Source organism: Mustela nivalis (genome assembly GCF_964662115.1).
Source record: "Mustela nivalis genome assembly, chromosome: 20".
Lineage (NCBI taxonomy): Eukaryota > Metazoa > Chordata > Mammalia > Carnivora > Mustelidae > Mustela > Mustela nivalis.
Genome location: NC_139039.1, coordinates 34,308,643 through 34,325,186, shown reverse-complemented (window position 1 = coordinate 34,325,186; position 16,544 = coordinate 34,308,643). Strand labels below are relative to the sequence as shown.

At 40.3% G+C, this 16,544-nt stretch overlaps 2 protein-coding genes across 3 annotated transcripts in view; one reads left to right on the top strand and one right to left on the bottom strand.

Annotated features, from left to right (window-relative positions):
* ASB5 (ankyrin repeat and SOCS box containing 5) overlaps positions 1 to 11,228 on the bottom strand; it is a 50,360-nt gene extending 39,132 nt beyond the window's left edge. Inside the window, exon 1 of the mRNA XM_082715522.1 lies at positions 10,721 to 11,228. Within this exon, the coding sequence (XP_082571648.1) occupies positions 10,721 to 10,916 (196 nt within the window). The 5' untranslated portion in view covers positions 10,917 to 11,228. The remainder of the gene's footprint in view (positions 1 to 10,720) is intronic.
* The window catches only part of LOC309855340 (uncharacterized protein), a 57,102-nt gene that overhangs the window by 20,158 nt on the left and 20,400 nt on the right, over positions 1 to 16,544 (top strand). The window lies entirely within an intron of this gene.

The window sequence follows — 16,544 nt, the reverse complement described above, 5'->3', positions numbered from 1 at the left end:
AATATTAAAATTCTGATATTAATGGCCAGTATTGCATCAGCTTCATTGTTCCTCAGTGGCCCAAGGCAGACCAGGCTAGCTTGAGCTACCTCAGGAAAATGTGGGAGTTGCTGTGTTACTCCCCAATTAGTGAAGTCGTGGTTAGAATCTCCATTGTGAGAAAGTGCTTTGTCCGTTATCATATTCCTACTTCGTTCGGACCTTGCAGCTAACAGCCTGAGTATTCCCATGGCTTGGATCGTCACCTTGTTCCCCAGTTGTAACATACGTAACATGGAAGCTCTTGGGGGGATATTTTGCCAACTTGTGCACAGGGCCCCAGACCATTTAAAATGGTCTGAGATTATTCAGGGAGCCTATGAAATAATCCTGCATTTTTATTTCCAGATCAAATCTGCTTTTTTTTTTTTTTAAGGCTTATTTTTCTCCTTTCTCATAAGAAAAAAATTTTTTTTTCGTAAGATAGGTCCAGTGAAAAATTATGTTTTGCTTGCTTCCTGGAGAGACCAGCTGGCAGAGGGAAACAGAGAAAATAAAAGAAAAAAGCCAACTCCCTGCCTTGTGCTGACTCAGCCCTTCACTGCTCCTGTTGTTAGGACTGGGTTTTGTCTTCCCTTTTCAGCTGCCAGGGATGAAGAGGAGAGAAAATAAAAGGGCAAGAAGGCTTGGCAGAGGAAGTTAATATCCGGTGCTTTGGTATTTTGGAGATGAAGCGGCGTCAGCTCTTTGTAAGGTACTCACTGCGGAAGAGTGAAGAGAAATTTGCTCCTGTATTAGTAACGTGCCATTACGCTGTCATGGTAATGCCTTTCCAGAAAAAACTGGTTATACTACAGTATAACCTGACTAGGTATTTGGCCCTGGAAAACATTCCCTTCCAAAGGATTTCTGTCCGAAGTGTTCTTTGACAGAATAAGATGGTAGAAGAAATACCTGCAAGTAATTTTAAAACTGTCAGCTCTGAACTTGCCTTTAGGTCCTGGCCACACACCAGGCCAGTCCTCTGCCTTGCTCTGCTCCAGTTCTATGTGATAGCTCGGAAACACTCAACCTTTCAGAACGTCACTTGGTTACTCTTAAATAAACACATAAAGAGCACCAAACACTTAAGTTCTGAAACCTCCCCGAATCGCTAACATGATGCAGAGAAGAAAACTTCGTTGCTTAGTGAAAATGTGCTAGCATCATCCTGTGCTTACAGCAGCTCTAGCAAACACAGTGTATGATAATCCCACCATCCTTTTTTATCCATGTTTCTCTGAGTACTCAATCGTAGGCAGTTTAGTACTGTTTTTGAAGAAATTTAAAGCATAATATAAAGAGCTCACTTTTATGGAGTAACTGTATTCCAAGGCACTGTGACAAATGGTAATTTGTCTATCAAATTGACTTGACAAAAGTAATTAAAATCTATCTCCTAGAAACTTTGTAATAGCCCTCTGAAATAAATATCGTTATCTCCATTTTAATAATGAAGAAACTGAGGGCTGCAGACTTCAGGATCTCACAGCTGGAAGGTGCTAGAAACATGACAGAATAATTTATGCATGCCTAAATCACTGGCATCTGCAACGTGACTTGAAACTCCATTTTCCCCTAGATTAAGGTATTTTATTCATTCCGTAAGTATTTGCTGAGTTCCTCCAATTTCCAAGGCATTATTTTTCTTCGTGCCATTGGCAGCTATTTCAAGGTCCCAGTGACTTTTTGCTTAGTAAATTATAATTTCCTTCTCCAGACTGATTCTGGAGAAGGAAATTATAATTTACTAAGCAAAAAGTAATTTTCCCCTGCAGCTTTCCCCTGCAAACTGGTTACAATTCGGTCTCCAAGTATTTGGCAAGAATCCTTTTTGCCTCTTGAGCCTTATGTTAATTACAAACTTATTTTTCCCTTTATTCTAGTTAAATCCTTTGTATTTCAAACACGTTATGTTTTTTTTAATAAATAAAATATTTGTTATAATGCTATAGAACCAGGTTTGTGGTCATATTTGTATGCTACTTAAAATTAACCTTTAGGGGCACCTGGGTGGCTCAGTGGGTTAAAGCCTCTGCCTTTGGCTCAGGTCATGATCCCAGGGTCCTGGGATCGAGCCTCGCATCAGGCTCTCTGCTTGGCAAGGAGCCTGCTTCCTCCTCTCTCTGACTGCCTCTCTGCCTACTTGTTATCTCTGTCTGTCAAATAAATAAATAAAATCTTTTTAAAAAATTAGCCTTTAAATAGTTATCAAAATATCATTGAATCAAGCTTTCATAAATAAAATTCTTTTTAAAACTATTACGACCTCCAGAGGGCCCTAAAGTTTGAGTTTATTTAAGCAGATTCCCCTTGCACTTTTGGAAGGTCATGCCAATTAGGTGCTCAAGTATTTTCCAGGACTTAATATCACTGTGTAGGAGGTAGTCCCTCCAATCCAAATCACTCTTGTTCTGTTGCTTTCTTGGACTAACGGTGCATAGCCATAAAACTTGGCAGCTAAACTAGATTTTACTAGATGAGCAGCTTCGTCATAACTACAGGGAATGGAGAGAGCGATGTTTACATTTTTGTTTCACTTCCTTTCTTTTACTTCTTGGAGAGTCACTGTGAAGAAATAGCCATTCCTTCCCAGACTCAATAGATCTGTGAATCTGTGCATTTCAGCTCTGAAGAAACTAACACTTTCTCCTTTTCCTATTTACCCATTCTGGGTGGTGGCTCGAGAAGGAAAGAAGACACAAGGCTTCCAAATTCAGAAATTCATTTGGTGCATCAGTTCACACTAAACCTTACCTACTCCTTGTGCTTGATGGACTATAGGAAACATCATTTCTCTAGGGAATGAGGTCGTTTGGAAAACAAAAGGAGCTCATAAATCTCCTCAGTGGTTAATCAAAGATGTGTTTGGTACTTCAGAGGGCTTCTGTCCCCCAGAGTCACAGCCTACCCAACTCCATCAGCTCCTGAGGAGCTCTGCAGCATTATGAGGGCGAAGAGCCAATTTCAACAGACAGGCCTTAAAGTTCATTGTATCACGGTCTGTTTCCATTTAAATCAAGCCACACACTTGATGACTGAGAGGAGCCAGTGTTTCTATTTAAGAACGTGAATGGCCTTTTGGTTTTATGTTCCAGTTTGCTTGTCCCCTGTCCATAGTTTACGGCACTAAGCCTTCTGGAAAGAGTGTATGTATTTCTGAATGTTTCTATTTTGCTCTTTAGGTGATGGTGGCATGGAAATTTTAGTTGCCCTCATGGAGACAGAATAGTCTCGCACATTCCTGATGGGCCCAAAATGCTTACTGTTGTTCCCATCCCTAGTAGAGAATGTTGAAAGGCTGTTCCTGTTGTGACTCATTTTATAAGGTGGTTGGTTCTGTAAAGATGCACGTAACTTGCATCATATTTTCAACACACTGAGAGCATTTGTGTTTAAACACCATTTCATCCTTTTCTTTAAAGAAAAATTTCTCGGAAAGTCCAACTTCTGGAACTTCACCACAGTAGAGCTATCCTGTTTAGAAAAGAGGAAGGGGCCCACGGGAACCTTGTCCCTGCATGCCACCCTAGCCTCTCAATCCCATGGGCTTTTCTAGAAAACTCCTAAATCTACTCAGAAGGCAGATTTTTAAAAACCCGTGCCACAGTAACCAATGGAGAATTATAAGACTAAGAAATGAAATTATAAGGAAAAAATCATTCTAATATATGGTCTCCCACAATTTAATTTCCCAGAGTGGATTTGTTTAATCACAGACCACTTGGAAATGCTAACAATTTAACAATTTATGTGGCTCTCCTTCCCTGATATGATATCCTTTGGGCATTTGGAGTCTAAAGAGCCAATGGTCTCCTTTGTAGTACCGCTGAGAGAAGCCTGGAAAGAAGGAATGATTTGTTCTTCCTGCAGCTGGTAGAGAAGAAATGCCAAAAGGTCTGCGGAGTCCTTAAGCAAACTATTCTTTCATTTTTTTTTTTCTTTTCCTTCTTTGTTCCTTTCTTTCTTCTTCCTCTTCTTCTTCTTTTTTTTTTTTTTTTAAGGATTTGAGGGTGGTTTCAAAGCAAGAGGCGTTCGAAATACTCCACCGCTTTCCGTGACATGGTTCGTCTGTTACTGGGGACACACTTGACTCTCTTCTGCTCCGGTTGGGAAATGAGCGGAGCGGGCTGAGATCACTGCAGCAGTCCACACAATGCCATCGAGGCACTCTGAGGACTTGAGCTGTTGAGCCCACGTCGAGGGGGTGTTTTGTCTTCTCTGAGGTGCAGCTCATGAAATATGCATACTTCACGTGTCCTGACCTATTACCTCATCACACCAGAGAGTCTGCAAAACACCCCCATGGTAGTTATTTCCAGCATTACGTAGTGGTTCCTTTTGTGTAGCCTGAATCTAGTGAAGGCAGCAGAAAGCTCTTAATAGAACAATTTCCTTTTGGATGTGTGATTGAGAAGATGTGTATTTATTTTTCACGTTGGCACCGACAATCCAGCTATCCTTATCTAATATTTATACATCAGTCTTTGCTCCCCGACGATCCAAGCTTGTTCAGTTCGACATTCTAAACTTCTTCTTTGCCCTTATATTCAGTTTGCTTTCACCTCTGCTTGTACATAACGAGATAACTTCTGCCTCAGAAATTTTATCTCAAGCCCCACTTTCTTGATGAAGCTCCAGATACTCTCAATGGCCTTCTTTAGAAAACAGTCATTACAGAACTTAACTGTTTTCATTTAGCACCGTATGAATTTCTGCTTGCTTGCTGTTTGGCTGTTTCACATGGGCACAGTTCGGCCCCACTTAAGCACACTTGCTTTGGCTCAAAAGGGGAGTCATGTAGTACCTGTGATAATATACAGATCTCTCCATATGTAAACCCACACATACACACACATATGCATTCATCGGTCTACATGTAGCACATAACATTGAACCAGGAATGGAATAGGTGTCCAAGTACTGAGCTGAATTAAATTCAGAATTGTATCAGTTACATCAATTAATGCAAAAACTCTTATTTCAATAAATTACCATTGTCTAAAAGATACAGGAAATTGAAAAGCAGAAGGTCCAGACTTAGTTTTCACTCTTTATCTATTCTTATTATCTTAAAACTATAGAATTGATTATAACAGTGCCTCCTAGCAAGTGCAAAATCTGTTTTTGAATTTTTTTCCCAAAATACCTGTTATCCTACAAATACCATAGTGGATAAGTAATTAATATGCTTTATTTTTTTCCTAAAAATACATTCTTTTAAAATAAAACTCTGAGCTTTTACATAAAGACTTAGGCAGAAGAAATGTGAGTCAGAAATAATAATAATAGAGATGAAAAAGAGAATGGGACAGTGAAAGTGGAGAATTGGGAAGGTCTTGAGCATTATGAAGAAGGAGACATGCGCGATTACAGGAGAGAATATGCACATTGCCAGGAAAACTTATTTTTCACGACATGTCCTGGGCAGATCTATTCTTATCCCTATACTCTCACCTCTGTGCTCACAGCATCTTCTCTAGCCTTGTAAAATGGCACTTTGCATGTTTTTAAACTACTCAATTATCTGTCTCCCACTAGATGATATACACCTTTAGGAAAAGGATTATGGTTCATTTGTATTTTTTCCTTAAGGCCCAGCATAGAGCCTGTGACATATAATACACACACGTCAACAGTTTAAGTAATAAAGGAGCAAATAATGGAATGACATAAGGAAAGGAGAGAGAGACAAAAGGCATGAGAAGACTATTCCCAGGAAAACTGACCCCTCACAAGTTATCAGTATGCCAAGTTCTTTAATTCTAAAAAGTCATTCATTTCTCCAAATATAGAGGAAGAGGAAAGATATTAATTTAGAAATATGACAGTCTTCTGTGAACTTGGAACTTTGTTCCCACATTCCGTCTTTAATTCACAGGATTATAATGGTCTCTTCCAAAAAAAGTGCTCTGACATTTCCAGAAAAATAGAGCTTGGGCAAAATGAAAATAGCTTAAATTTTTTTTTTTGGGGGGGTAACATTTTCCATTATAATGTCCTGCCTTTTGTCATAGAAGAACAGTCCTATTGGCTCAAGTTATTCTTAGAGAGAGATCCACCTAAGTATGGAAAATGTGTCCAAAGCTGTCACATTGTCAAGGTATTTTTATACCTTTATATAATGAACACTGTGAAAGAAGTCATCCTACAGATTTGCCTCTTGGAGTTTTTCACTGCTGAGATTCTGAGACACGTTCCTAACATAACTAACCCCAACACAGTCAACACCAGGCATCAAAAACTACATGGCTCCTCGGGTACAGGCAAACATGATCACTGCCGCTGTGGTTGACATCTGATGCAAAGCTAAATTCCTAAAGCTGTTTTCAAACCGGAGATGGGCTTTTTTGATGGAGAAAACCATGAATGACATTATATAAAATTCTAACTGCTTTTCCTATCCAGTTTACCCTATTCTCCAAAATGGCCAGCACATTGGCCATTGAGCTTGTGGTAGCAGGTTTACACTGTAGCCTATTTTCAAATGTCAACAAGAGACACGTCAAAAAACAAACCAAAACAAAACCAAAACATGCTTAATGGTAACCCCCAAACCAAATTTATGAAATCACAAAGACAGAGTCTCTCAGATGATTGCACATACATTCTGTAATTCTATATAAAGTCCCAACTGTGAAAGGAGTGCCTGAAGAGTTCTGGATGTCACAAGGATTGTGACATTATGAGAGACATTGTGACATGTCTCTCACAGAGAGACATTACTTTGATGAATTTTCCACAGTGTCAAATCTGGTCTGTGGTCGTGGAGACTCAGAAACCCGATCTGTCAGCAAAGCTGGAGCAAATTCACACGTCAGAGGTGGACTTACAACTCGGAGAACACAGAACACTACCGAAGAGTGATAACAAGATATAAATACATTAATTTACAAGAAGCTTAAATGTCACACGGACTCCCCCGCTCCTGGGGGCCAGCCAGCTCGTTCCCTTTCTGGGGACAGGGCCACAGGAAGTGCCAAATCCTAAACAGAAGGTTAGTTGGTGATGAAAAAGTGGAACAAAAGGAAGACAGAAATAAGTCTGTGAGACTAGAATGCAGATCCTAGTTTTATTACCTTCCGAGTTACCCCGATGTTTCACACTGGGGGAAGGCAAGTCTGAAGACTCACGGAGCAGCAAAGGGTCCAGCCCCCTCTGTGGCCTGGGTGGACGCTGAGGGCTCACCTGCGCCTGCATGGCTGATCAGTCCCTCTGCTGATAGACCTATATTTCTTCTTGGTTTGTCCACATCTAACTCTGGGAGACAAGAAGCTCCCCTAAAGTAACATCTGCTCTCTGCCAATGCCATTTAAAGGTATCATCAGATTCATCCTTTCTTCTTTTCATTTTGTTTTTTAAGATTTTATTTATTTGAAAGAGAGAGCACGAGCAGGGGTGTAGAGGCAGAGGAGAAACAGGCTCCCCTCTGAGCAGAGACCCAGACGTGGGCCTCAGTCCCAGGACCCCAGGATCACAACATGACCCAAAGGCAGGTGCTTAACCAACTGAGCCACCCAGGTGCCCAGGACAACATTATTACTCTTAACAGAAGAGAATTGGTGCCTCTTGAGGTGTCCTTGGGGCATTAGTAGTTCGTGACTTCGTCTCAGCTCTTAGAATGATTTCATAAAATCTATGTAACCCCCCGCCCCAGATCTCTATCATCTGTCTATACTGTTTGATACCACAGCTGAAGACACTTTTCAGCTCCTGTTAGCCTCCCTGTTAGTCTCAAAGTATAGTGCTAGCTTTAAAAATAGACTAGTGCTCTGATATTTTAAAGATTGTAAGCAGGATGTTTAACAGCAAGGACTACAGGAAGCAGGTACAGAGAAAAGTCGTGATAAATTGTGTGATGGCAGAGTTGATAAAAGTCTTCCGTTTCAAACACGAAGAGGCAGATTTGTAAGTTTTACTGGCCTTTCAAGAAGATCAAGCAGGAAATAATCTTAAACTACTTTAGTCGCCATTTAACTTCCAGCAGCCTTGGGTAACCACACCTTGGTCTCAAGTCTGACTAGAAAGTACTTGGAGAAAAAAACAAAAAACCCTTCCCTGTGTTGCTCCAGTAGGATGAGCTCATTTGCAATAGCATCTAGTAAGAGAGGGTTTCTTTTACTTCATACCAAAGTACTATGACATGGGGAGGACATCCAGAATGTTGTCAACAGCGTCCTCTCTGGTTTGAGAGACATGAAAATACACACCTCGTCTCCTATATCATGGAATTTGGCAGCTCCTCGTCAGAAATGTTGGGGAACAATCTGGCTAAGTCTTAAAAGTAGGAATGAGAAGCCTAATTCAAAGTGGAATGAAGGTGATAATCTTTCCTAGGAAGGAGGAAATTGCTAGGTTAAACAAAGATAATTAAGCCTGATTGGTTAATTATACAAATACAAACAAAATAAAAATATTTTCGTTGTAGTATATAAAAGGAAGAGCTATGTCAAAATGAAAAAATTAATAATTTCTTAGGCAAAGAAGAATTAACTCTTAGAGGTAGGAGATCAAGAATGAGTTTGTAAAAAAACACAAAACAAAACAAAACAAAAATCGGTTTGTTAGGTACCTGATTGTTCTCCTAATATTACAATAAAATTGGAGCCAAATTATGCTTGCATTGAATAAAAATTATATAGCCTATTTAATCTATAGATTAATACAAGATGTGAGAAAAAAATTTTATTAAATTGATATAATACTAACACAACACAAAAAAATTTTTAAGAACCTATGTTCCCAATTTATATTTCTAGGAAAAGTATTTTTCCATTAGTAAGTGTTGATTTTTTTCTTTTCTTTTTGGGACATCCTAGAGTTCTAATATATCTTAACAAACATAGACTCATGAAGCTAAATGGGAACATGGGAGCCATTTCATATATTCCTATGGCTTCCAGTGAAAGTGCACTGAGATCAGATTCAACAGAGGACAATTGTCTTCTGTTACTTATGAATATGTACAAAAAGGAGCTTCTGCAGCTTTCTCAAATATGCTTGCCATAGGGTGCCTGGGTGGCTCAGTTGGTTAAGTGTCTGCCTTCAGCTCAGGTCATGATCATGGGGTCCTAGGATTGAGTCCCATGTCAGGCTTCCTGCTCTGCAGGGAATCTGCTTCTTTGGCCCTTTCACTGGTTCTCTCAATCTCTCTCTCTCAAATAAATAAAATCTTAAAAGTAAATAAATAAAATGCTTGCCACTCCACAAAACATGTAGATTTTTAGCAAATATTTCATGTTTTTATGTATGGCAGTTCTCATAATAGGTAGACAAGAAATTTGACTATGAAATAATGAATAAATCTCATCACCTTATGATCAATTTCAAATTATATCTAGAAATATTGGGGGGTTTTTTGTTTGTTTTAAAATCTAGTTTCCTGTGTTTGCTGTTTCTGAAACAAAATATTCTACTTACAACTATAGTGTGTGCCACGTTTGAATAGTGACGGCCATTCTAAAGCAGGGTGTGAAGTAAAGGATTACATATTGCCTGTTTCCTGTAGACCCTTTCTTGAGAGTTTCATACTGGCATTTAGATTTTCCTCGCTTTGAATGAGTACGTAAATTCCTCACTTTGCATAAGAACTCTCTTCCTCCAGGGGCAAAAAATGGACTTACAATCCACCTCACATACCAAAAAAGATTTTCTACCTTCATTCAGTTTTCCAAAAAAGATTTTCTGCCTTCATTCAGCTTTGCATGTACCTTAACCTAGATTCTAAAATGAATTATTCCACAAACCAAAAAGGCAGAAGAATAGATTCTAACAAGGCAAGCTTTCCAGTCTAAATGCTCTTTTAAAAAAATTATGTTCTCTAATTCCGTGATAGTATATTTTGACTCTGAAATTTGAAGTTACTTTAGAGGCATTTGGGCTCATACTCGTTTGCTGATGTTCAAACCAGCAATGAATCCAAAGGCTGTAAGAAATTAAAGCGTCACCTTAAAGGTCACTGTAACAGTTGTTTTTATTGTACAGAATACCAGTCCAATAGAATATAAATGATTTTATAACCTTTAAAGTCTGTGGTTAACATGACTGTTTCTCATTTGGTCTCATACTTCAATTTCTTCTAAGAAACATGGATTGATGTCCCTGGCTGCCCACATCAAGTGTGTTCATTGATGTTCCTATTGTATTATAGTCGACTTTTTACAAGTTGAGCAAAGCAATGACAATTCCATCCAGGAGAACTCATGACATAAATCTCAGTATTTGACACGCCGTGTTTTATTTTTTAATCCTGGCCAAATAAAAGGTGTGAAAAACAAGTACAACCTTCAGATATTCTCATTAATAATAATTGTTTTACAGATGACGAAAGAGCCAGTTTGAGAATCATAAAAGTCTGGGTCCATGTTAAAGGACAGCTGAAGTGCCGTCAGTAATGGAAGCCTCTAAAATTATAGCTTGGCCAATGCAATGTTTAAAGTTTTAAAATACTTTTCTCCATGGGAGGTTTCCACTACTCTATTTTGCAATGATACCTTGGATTTCATTAACCCAGACCTTTACCCAGCAAGATGACTTTCTTTTTTATGAAGCCGTGAAATTTACAAATGTTTTTCTAAGGGAACGTTCGGGGCATATTCACTTGGAAGCAGCCTGTAGAGAAAACATGCGATGTTTTCATGGGCTGTGGCTGGAGCAGTAGTCAGACGCCACGTGAAGCAAGAGAGCATTACCATAAACATACCTTGTCCTTGGGTTACTCCATAAAATTCAGCTGCTATCCTGGCTGCTTCCTTGCGGTTGCCTTTCACGATGTAGAAGTGACTGAGGATGGCAAGGCTGATTTTCACAAAAAGCTTGAAACAGAAGAGTGAAAGGATCGTGAAGTAGACATTAGATAACTGTTGAGCAAACGGCCGGCTTTCTTCTAACACCGACATTGCTGCACCAGAGCGTGCGGGTCTCTCCGCTCTGAGCCAAGTCTCAAATGTGCCTGGCTCTCCTTTGGGAGGCTCCTGAACAGCTGGTCCTGAGGGAGGAAAATGTCAGCTGGTCATGATGCCCTGAGCTCAGAATATTTATACCGTCCATAAAAGTTCTCTGCAGACTGCCATTGGTCTGACGATGTTCCCTGGAAGCAGCTGCAACACGTGCTCGGCTGCCAAGGCTCCTGACTTTCCATTCTCAATAGAAAATGACACCCCCCTCCCCCGCCCCGCCTCTCTGCTCCGAATTTCAAGACCCAGATATTGAGAGTCATAAACAAATGATTTTCTCTCTCGGCTTCTAATTATCACAAATACTTTGAAGACTGTCTATGGGGTTCCAGTTGTTAATGTCAATGATTTTCATAACGTTGGGTAAAATTCAGTCCATCACTTTAAGCCTTTAAAGTAGCCTATTTGTAGACCATGAGCTAAATCATGAAATAGTCAATGACTGGATAATCTTAATGACTAACTAACTCATCAATTAGCAAATTACGTTGCTTTTACTGTTATCAGGGCAAAAAAATTTTTCTTCTAAATGGATAGCTGGGACAGCCACAGAATAATAATTTTAGACTGTTCATTCCTCTTGTGAACACTTTTTAAGCACTCACCAGGTGTCAGATATTTTGCCGGGTGATGGTGAGACAAAGAATGTGGTGTCCCTGCCACAAGGAACCAGAGTCGAGAGCGGGAAACAGATACCAGATACATCCAGGTGAGGACAGGGTACCATGGGAGCACAGAGAGGAAGGGCTTGATCCTCACTGGAAGGAGTCAGAAAAGACATCCAGGAAGAGGTGGCATATTCAGAGAATTATCAGATAAGCAGGAATGTTTTATATAATCTGTCCCAAACCAAGCAAAACAAGATACTTTTTAGGCCCAAAACCTTTAACCCTAATTTGGTTTAATTTGTGAATGAATGTGTTTATAAGGACATCCTTAGGCAAGTTATAGATTTTTTATTTTTTATTTAAGTTCAATTAATCAACATAGAATACATCATTATTTTCAGATGTAGTGTTCAATAATTCATCAGTTGCATATAACATCCAGTGCTCATTACATTAAGTGCCCTCCTTAATGCCCATCACCCAGTTACCCCATCCCCCCACACACTCCCCCACGCACCCCCACAGCAACCCTCAGTCTGTTTCCTATAGTAAGAGTCTATTCTGATTTTTCCCCACTCTGATGACTTCCCGTTCAGTTTTCCCTCCCTTCCCCTATGATCCTCTGCTGTTTCTTATATTCCACATATGGGTGAAATCATATGATAATTGTCTTTCTCTGATTGACCTATTTCACTCAGCATGATACCCTCTAGTTCCATCCATGTTGATGTAAGTAGTATTAATCTTTCCCGATGGCTGAGTATGTATATACCACGTCTTCTTTATCCATTTATCTGTCAGTGGACATCTCAGCTCTTTCCATAGTTTGGCTGTTGTGGACATTGGGGTGCACATACTCCTTCAGATCACTACATTTGTATCTTTTGTATCCTAGTAGTGTAATTGCTGGTTTGCCCGGTAGCTCTATTTTTAACATCTTAGGAACCTCCCTACTGTTTTCCAGAGTGGCTGTACCAGCTTAGGCAAGCTATATTTTTAAGAGAGAAATAAAGCAAATTGTTAAGAAGAATAATTTATAAAGACAATATTTTGGCACTTAAGCCAAAATCAAATGCCAAGACAAAAAATGGCATATTATACAGGGAGTTTATTCATACGGTTTTATGACCAGGTTTGGGGTCTGTTGTGTATGGCTTCCCAATCCTCCTGACAAGCTCCAAAATAATATTAACCTAGACTTCGGAAAGTAGAGGTGGCTCAATATGATAAAAGAGCACATCGATGTTGGGACATACCGGTATATCCGCCCTGGTATATGTTTTTTATGCTGTTCATCTCAGCTGAGTGGAGCGATTTACGTGAAACATTCCTAAGACAGAGGGGACATTGATGTAAAAGAAATGTGTTCAATGAAGCAGGTTTTTTCCTTCCCCAGTGAGTCAGTGGCTCCCGGAAAAATAAATGAGGTCAATATATTAGAAAGAAACTGCCAAGCTCTCTATGAAAATGGCCAGTGGGATGGTTTTCACAGTCAGAACTAGACCTTGTGAGTGGCCAGTACTCGGACTGGGCATGTGCACTCCGGGAATCCATGACAGTGAACCTCGAGGTACAGAAGGGAAAGGAACGAGCCGTTCCTCTCTCTCCCCAGTAGTGAGCCTGTGTCCGTGAAGTACTGACAGGACAGTCCCCTTGCAGTTAGTCTTCCCTCTGGCACCGGCGCTCAGGCCGGGGCCCCCACTGGCGCGGCCCGACCTCCAACAGCTGCGCCATCACAATGCTCTGAGTCACTGGCCTGACTTCCACGTCAGCGCTTTAGAATCAGAAGTAAAACCCGCCCGAGCGTGCGGCTAGGGTTTCACTCCTTCCTCTTTACCAGTAAGTGCTTTTATAAATAATTCCCTCCACATCAGCTAATCGGGGCCTGGATACTTTCAGGTTGAGGAATACATTTATTTCCATAAGGCTGCGATCACTGGGGCACCAGTTTAAAGTCCTGTGGTTTTACCAGGAGAAAATCACCCCTGCCCAATATTTGGCTTTGATGTCAACATGCCAGGTTTTATTTGTAGGAGTTCCTTGATTTCTACCTCTGTTTTCTGTGTTGGTAGATCTCCTCCCTTGGCAATGTTCACCATCTCCAGTCACAGTGAAAATTAAGGCTAAATAAAATAACTCAAAGTAAGTGAAATCATCGAATAGAAACTAGATGTATTTTTCACATTACAGACCCTTGTAAATAACACCAGAAGTAACTTGAGTAATATTTAAAAGACACATGAAAAGTATTGTGAGCCTATTTTCCCCGGCATTAGCATTTTCTTAAAAAATAAAATATCGATGAGTAACTTAAGTGATTTATTGAGATGATGTGGTAGGTAGCCAGTCCATCCTAACTGTTTTAATCTTGTGAGTTTCAGTCAATCAACCAATCAGCTCAAAATTGAGCTCAACGATTGTGCTTCTAAAATGGATGATACAAGAGACCTTAAAAACACAGGAAGACGTGATTTATTGAGAGTCCAGTTATGCTACATGTTTTATGTTCATCTCATTTACTCTCTTATTCCCTCTCAGCATGACTATTATTGTTATTTACGTTTTAAAGATGAAGAATGTTGGCTTTAGAGGGCTTTGGTGACCTGAACACATTCCTTATGAGGAACAGCACTGCGTGGACATAGATCCGACTCCAGATAAATCCATGCACAAGTCATCACTCGTATTTTCTGTTTTGAAGCCTTTCCAGTCTGAATGAGCAAATGCGATTTATGCAAACAGACACAGAGACCAAGCCACACAGATTCACACAGACAGTGAAGTTGTATTTTCTCAGGAGCCCGAATTAGTACCTGAACTGCTGGGGCAGGGTGCACGTGTTCTGATGATTAAAGGAGACAGGATCATGTGTGAGCTCAACACAGGGGAATAAAGGAAAACAGGAGTGTGTCATGACTGAGCTAATACTTGGGGATTATTCACAGCAAGGAGTTGGCGGCAGGCTCCCATAAAAACACCAGAGAAGCAGCACAGAGAGGTGCTAAGGAGGAGGGTAGTGGAGAGTGAGTCCGTCAGAAATCCTGAGTGTTCAAAACAGGGTCAAATGACTGAGTAGGAATGAAAAGGATGAGGATTGGAGAAAGGATATTAGGTCGAGCCAGAATGGGTCACGGGGACTTTCAACTCCGATTTTAATACGTTGATGGGCTAGGAACGGGGATGTCAGTGTTGAGGTATAATCCTTAAAGCAACTTCCAAAGGGAAAAATGCTCCCTAGCTTCCTCTTGTCGTCACCTTTCTCGGTACTGGTTCTATTCCTCTCTACCACCCAGGTGTCTGAGGAGAGACCTCTCCATGGCCAGTCCCTGGAGCCCCCAGCCTGTCTCCTGTCCAGTCTCTTGCTCCACCCCATTTAGCATCCAGGGAATGACACACACACACACACACACATATATTTTTTGGCATGTTTCAGAGACTTACTTTCATGTCATGCAGAAGTTGAGCATGATAATGACTTTCACATGTGGCCAGATTACCCTTTATTTTTTTTTTAAAGATTTTATTTATTTATTTGACAGAGAGAGAGAGAGATTACAAGTAGACAGAGAGGCAGGCAGAGAGAGAGGGGAAAGCAGGCTCCATGCCGAGCAGAGAGCCCAACACGGGGCTCTATCCCAGGACCCTGAGAGCATGACCCGAGCTGAAGGCAGAGGCTCAACCAACTGAGCCACCCAGGTGCCCTCAAATCACCCTTTAAAGTCTCATAGTACAATCTCATTTCCAGAGATTATGGGACTAACCACTGCTGAATTAGCTCCAGGACTGATGCAAGTTATTAGACTGAAAATGCCAATGGGACATAAAAAGAAAAAGCCTCTTTCTAGTGCTTTCCAGTTGATAAACTTTAGCATAAATATTTTTACATAGAGAAAGTACAGACATCTCATTGAAGATCATTTTCTTAAAAAGAAAAATTCTGTTCCCTTATTTTTGGGTAGAAAGCTGAAAGCTCTAATGGACTTTTTTATTCCTAAGATTCCAAAAAACAACTACAGGGATAATTTCAAATAGCACATTTGCTAATGGTCAGTGTAATGGCAGGCATCTTCCTAGCCTTGGACCAGGGATTTTGAAGAGGATTTGTACACCATAAATGCAAACTGAAAAAAGCCCTTTGTTCATAAATCTGATGGCTGATAAAAATGTAAGGGGAGGGGCGCCTGGGTGGCTCAATGGGTTAAAGCCTCTGCCTTCGGCCCCGGTCACGATCCCAGGGTCCTGGGATCAAGCCCCGCATCGGGCTCTTTGCTCAGCGGCGAGCCTGCTTCCCTTTCTCTCTCTGTCTGCCTCTCTGCCTACTTGTGATTTTTCTGCCAAATAAATAAATAAAATCTTTAAAAAAATGTAAGGGGAAAAATTATGCAAGTCGTTATTGGTGACATAATAGCTCACTGCTGTGCTTAAAACACCATCAAAAATAGCACCTTTTCTCATTTTGTGAAATCTCGTGAAAATAAGGACAAATGAAGCCTTTTGATGTTTAGAATACACTGGAGTCTTACAGGTTCAGAATACATAGGAACTTGAAATCAACACAGAAATGTTTACACTTTACGTTGAAATCCTTAAGGGGAAGTGGTAACTGAATTTAGCTTTATCCCCAATCAGTAGATTCTGTGGATTCTATTTAATTGGTTTACCTTCACTTACTGAAAGCCATACTGGGGAAAATAGATGCTTCACTAAGGCCACCCAGAGCACACTGGTGTAACTTCTTACAGAGACCTTGACGTTGCCATGTAATGTTTCTGTCATCGGTAGCTACTGTATTCACAGCAGCACTATCAGTACTGATGACTCTGGCTCCTACTGATACCTTTAATTATCGATGAAGGATAAGTTCTCATAGACCTCATAGTCATCATAATAATGATTATCCTGTTAGTTGGGAATAGTTTGAGATCTATTATATTCTGTTTGATTGTACTATGAGGAAGTAAAT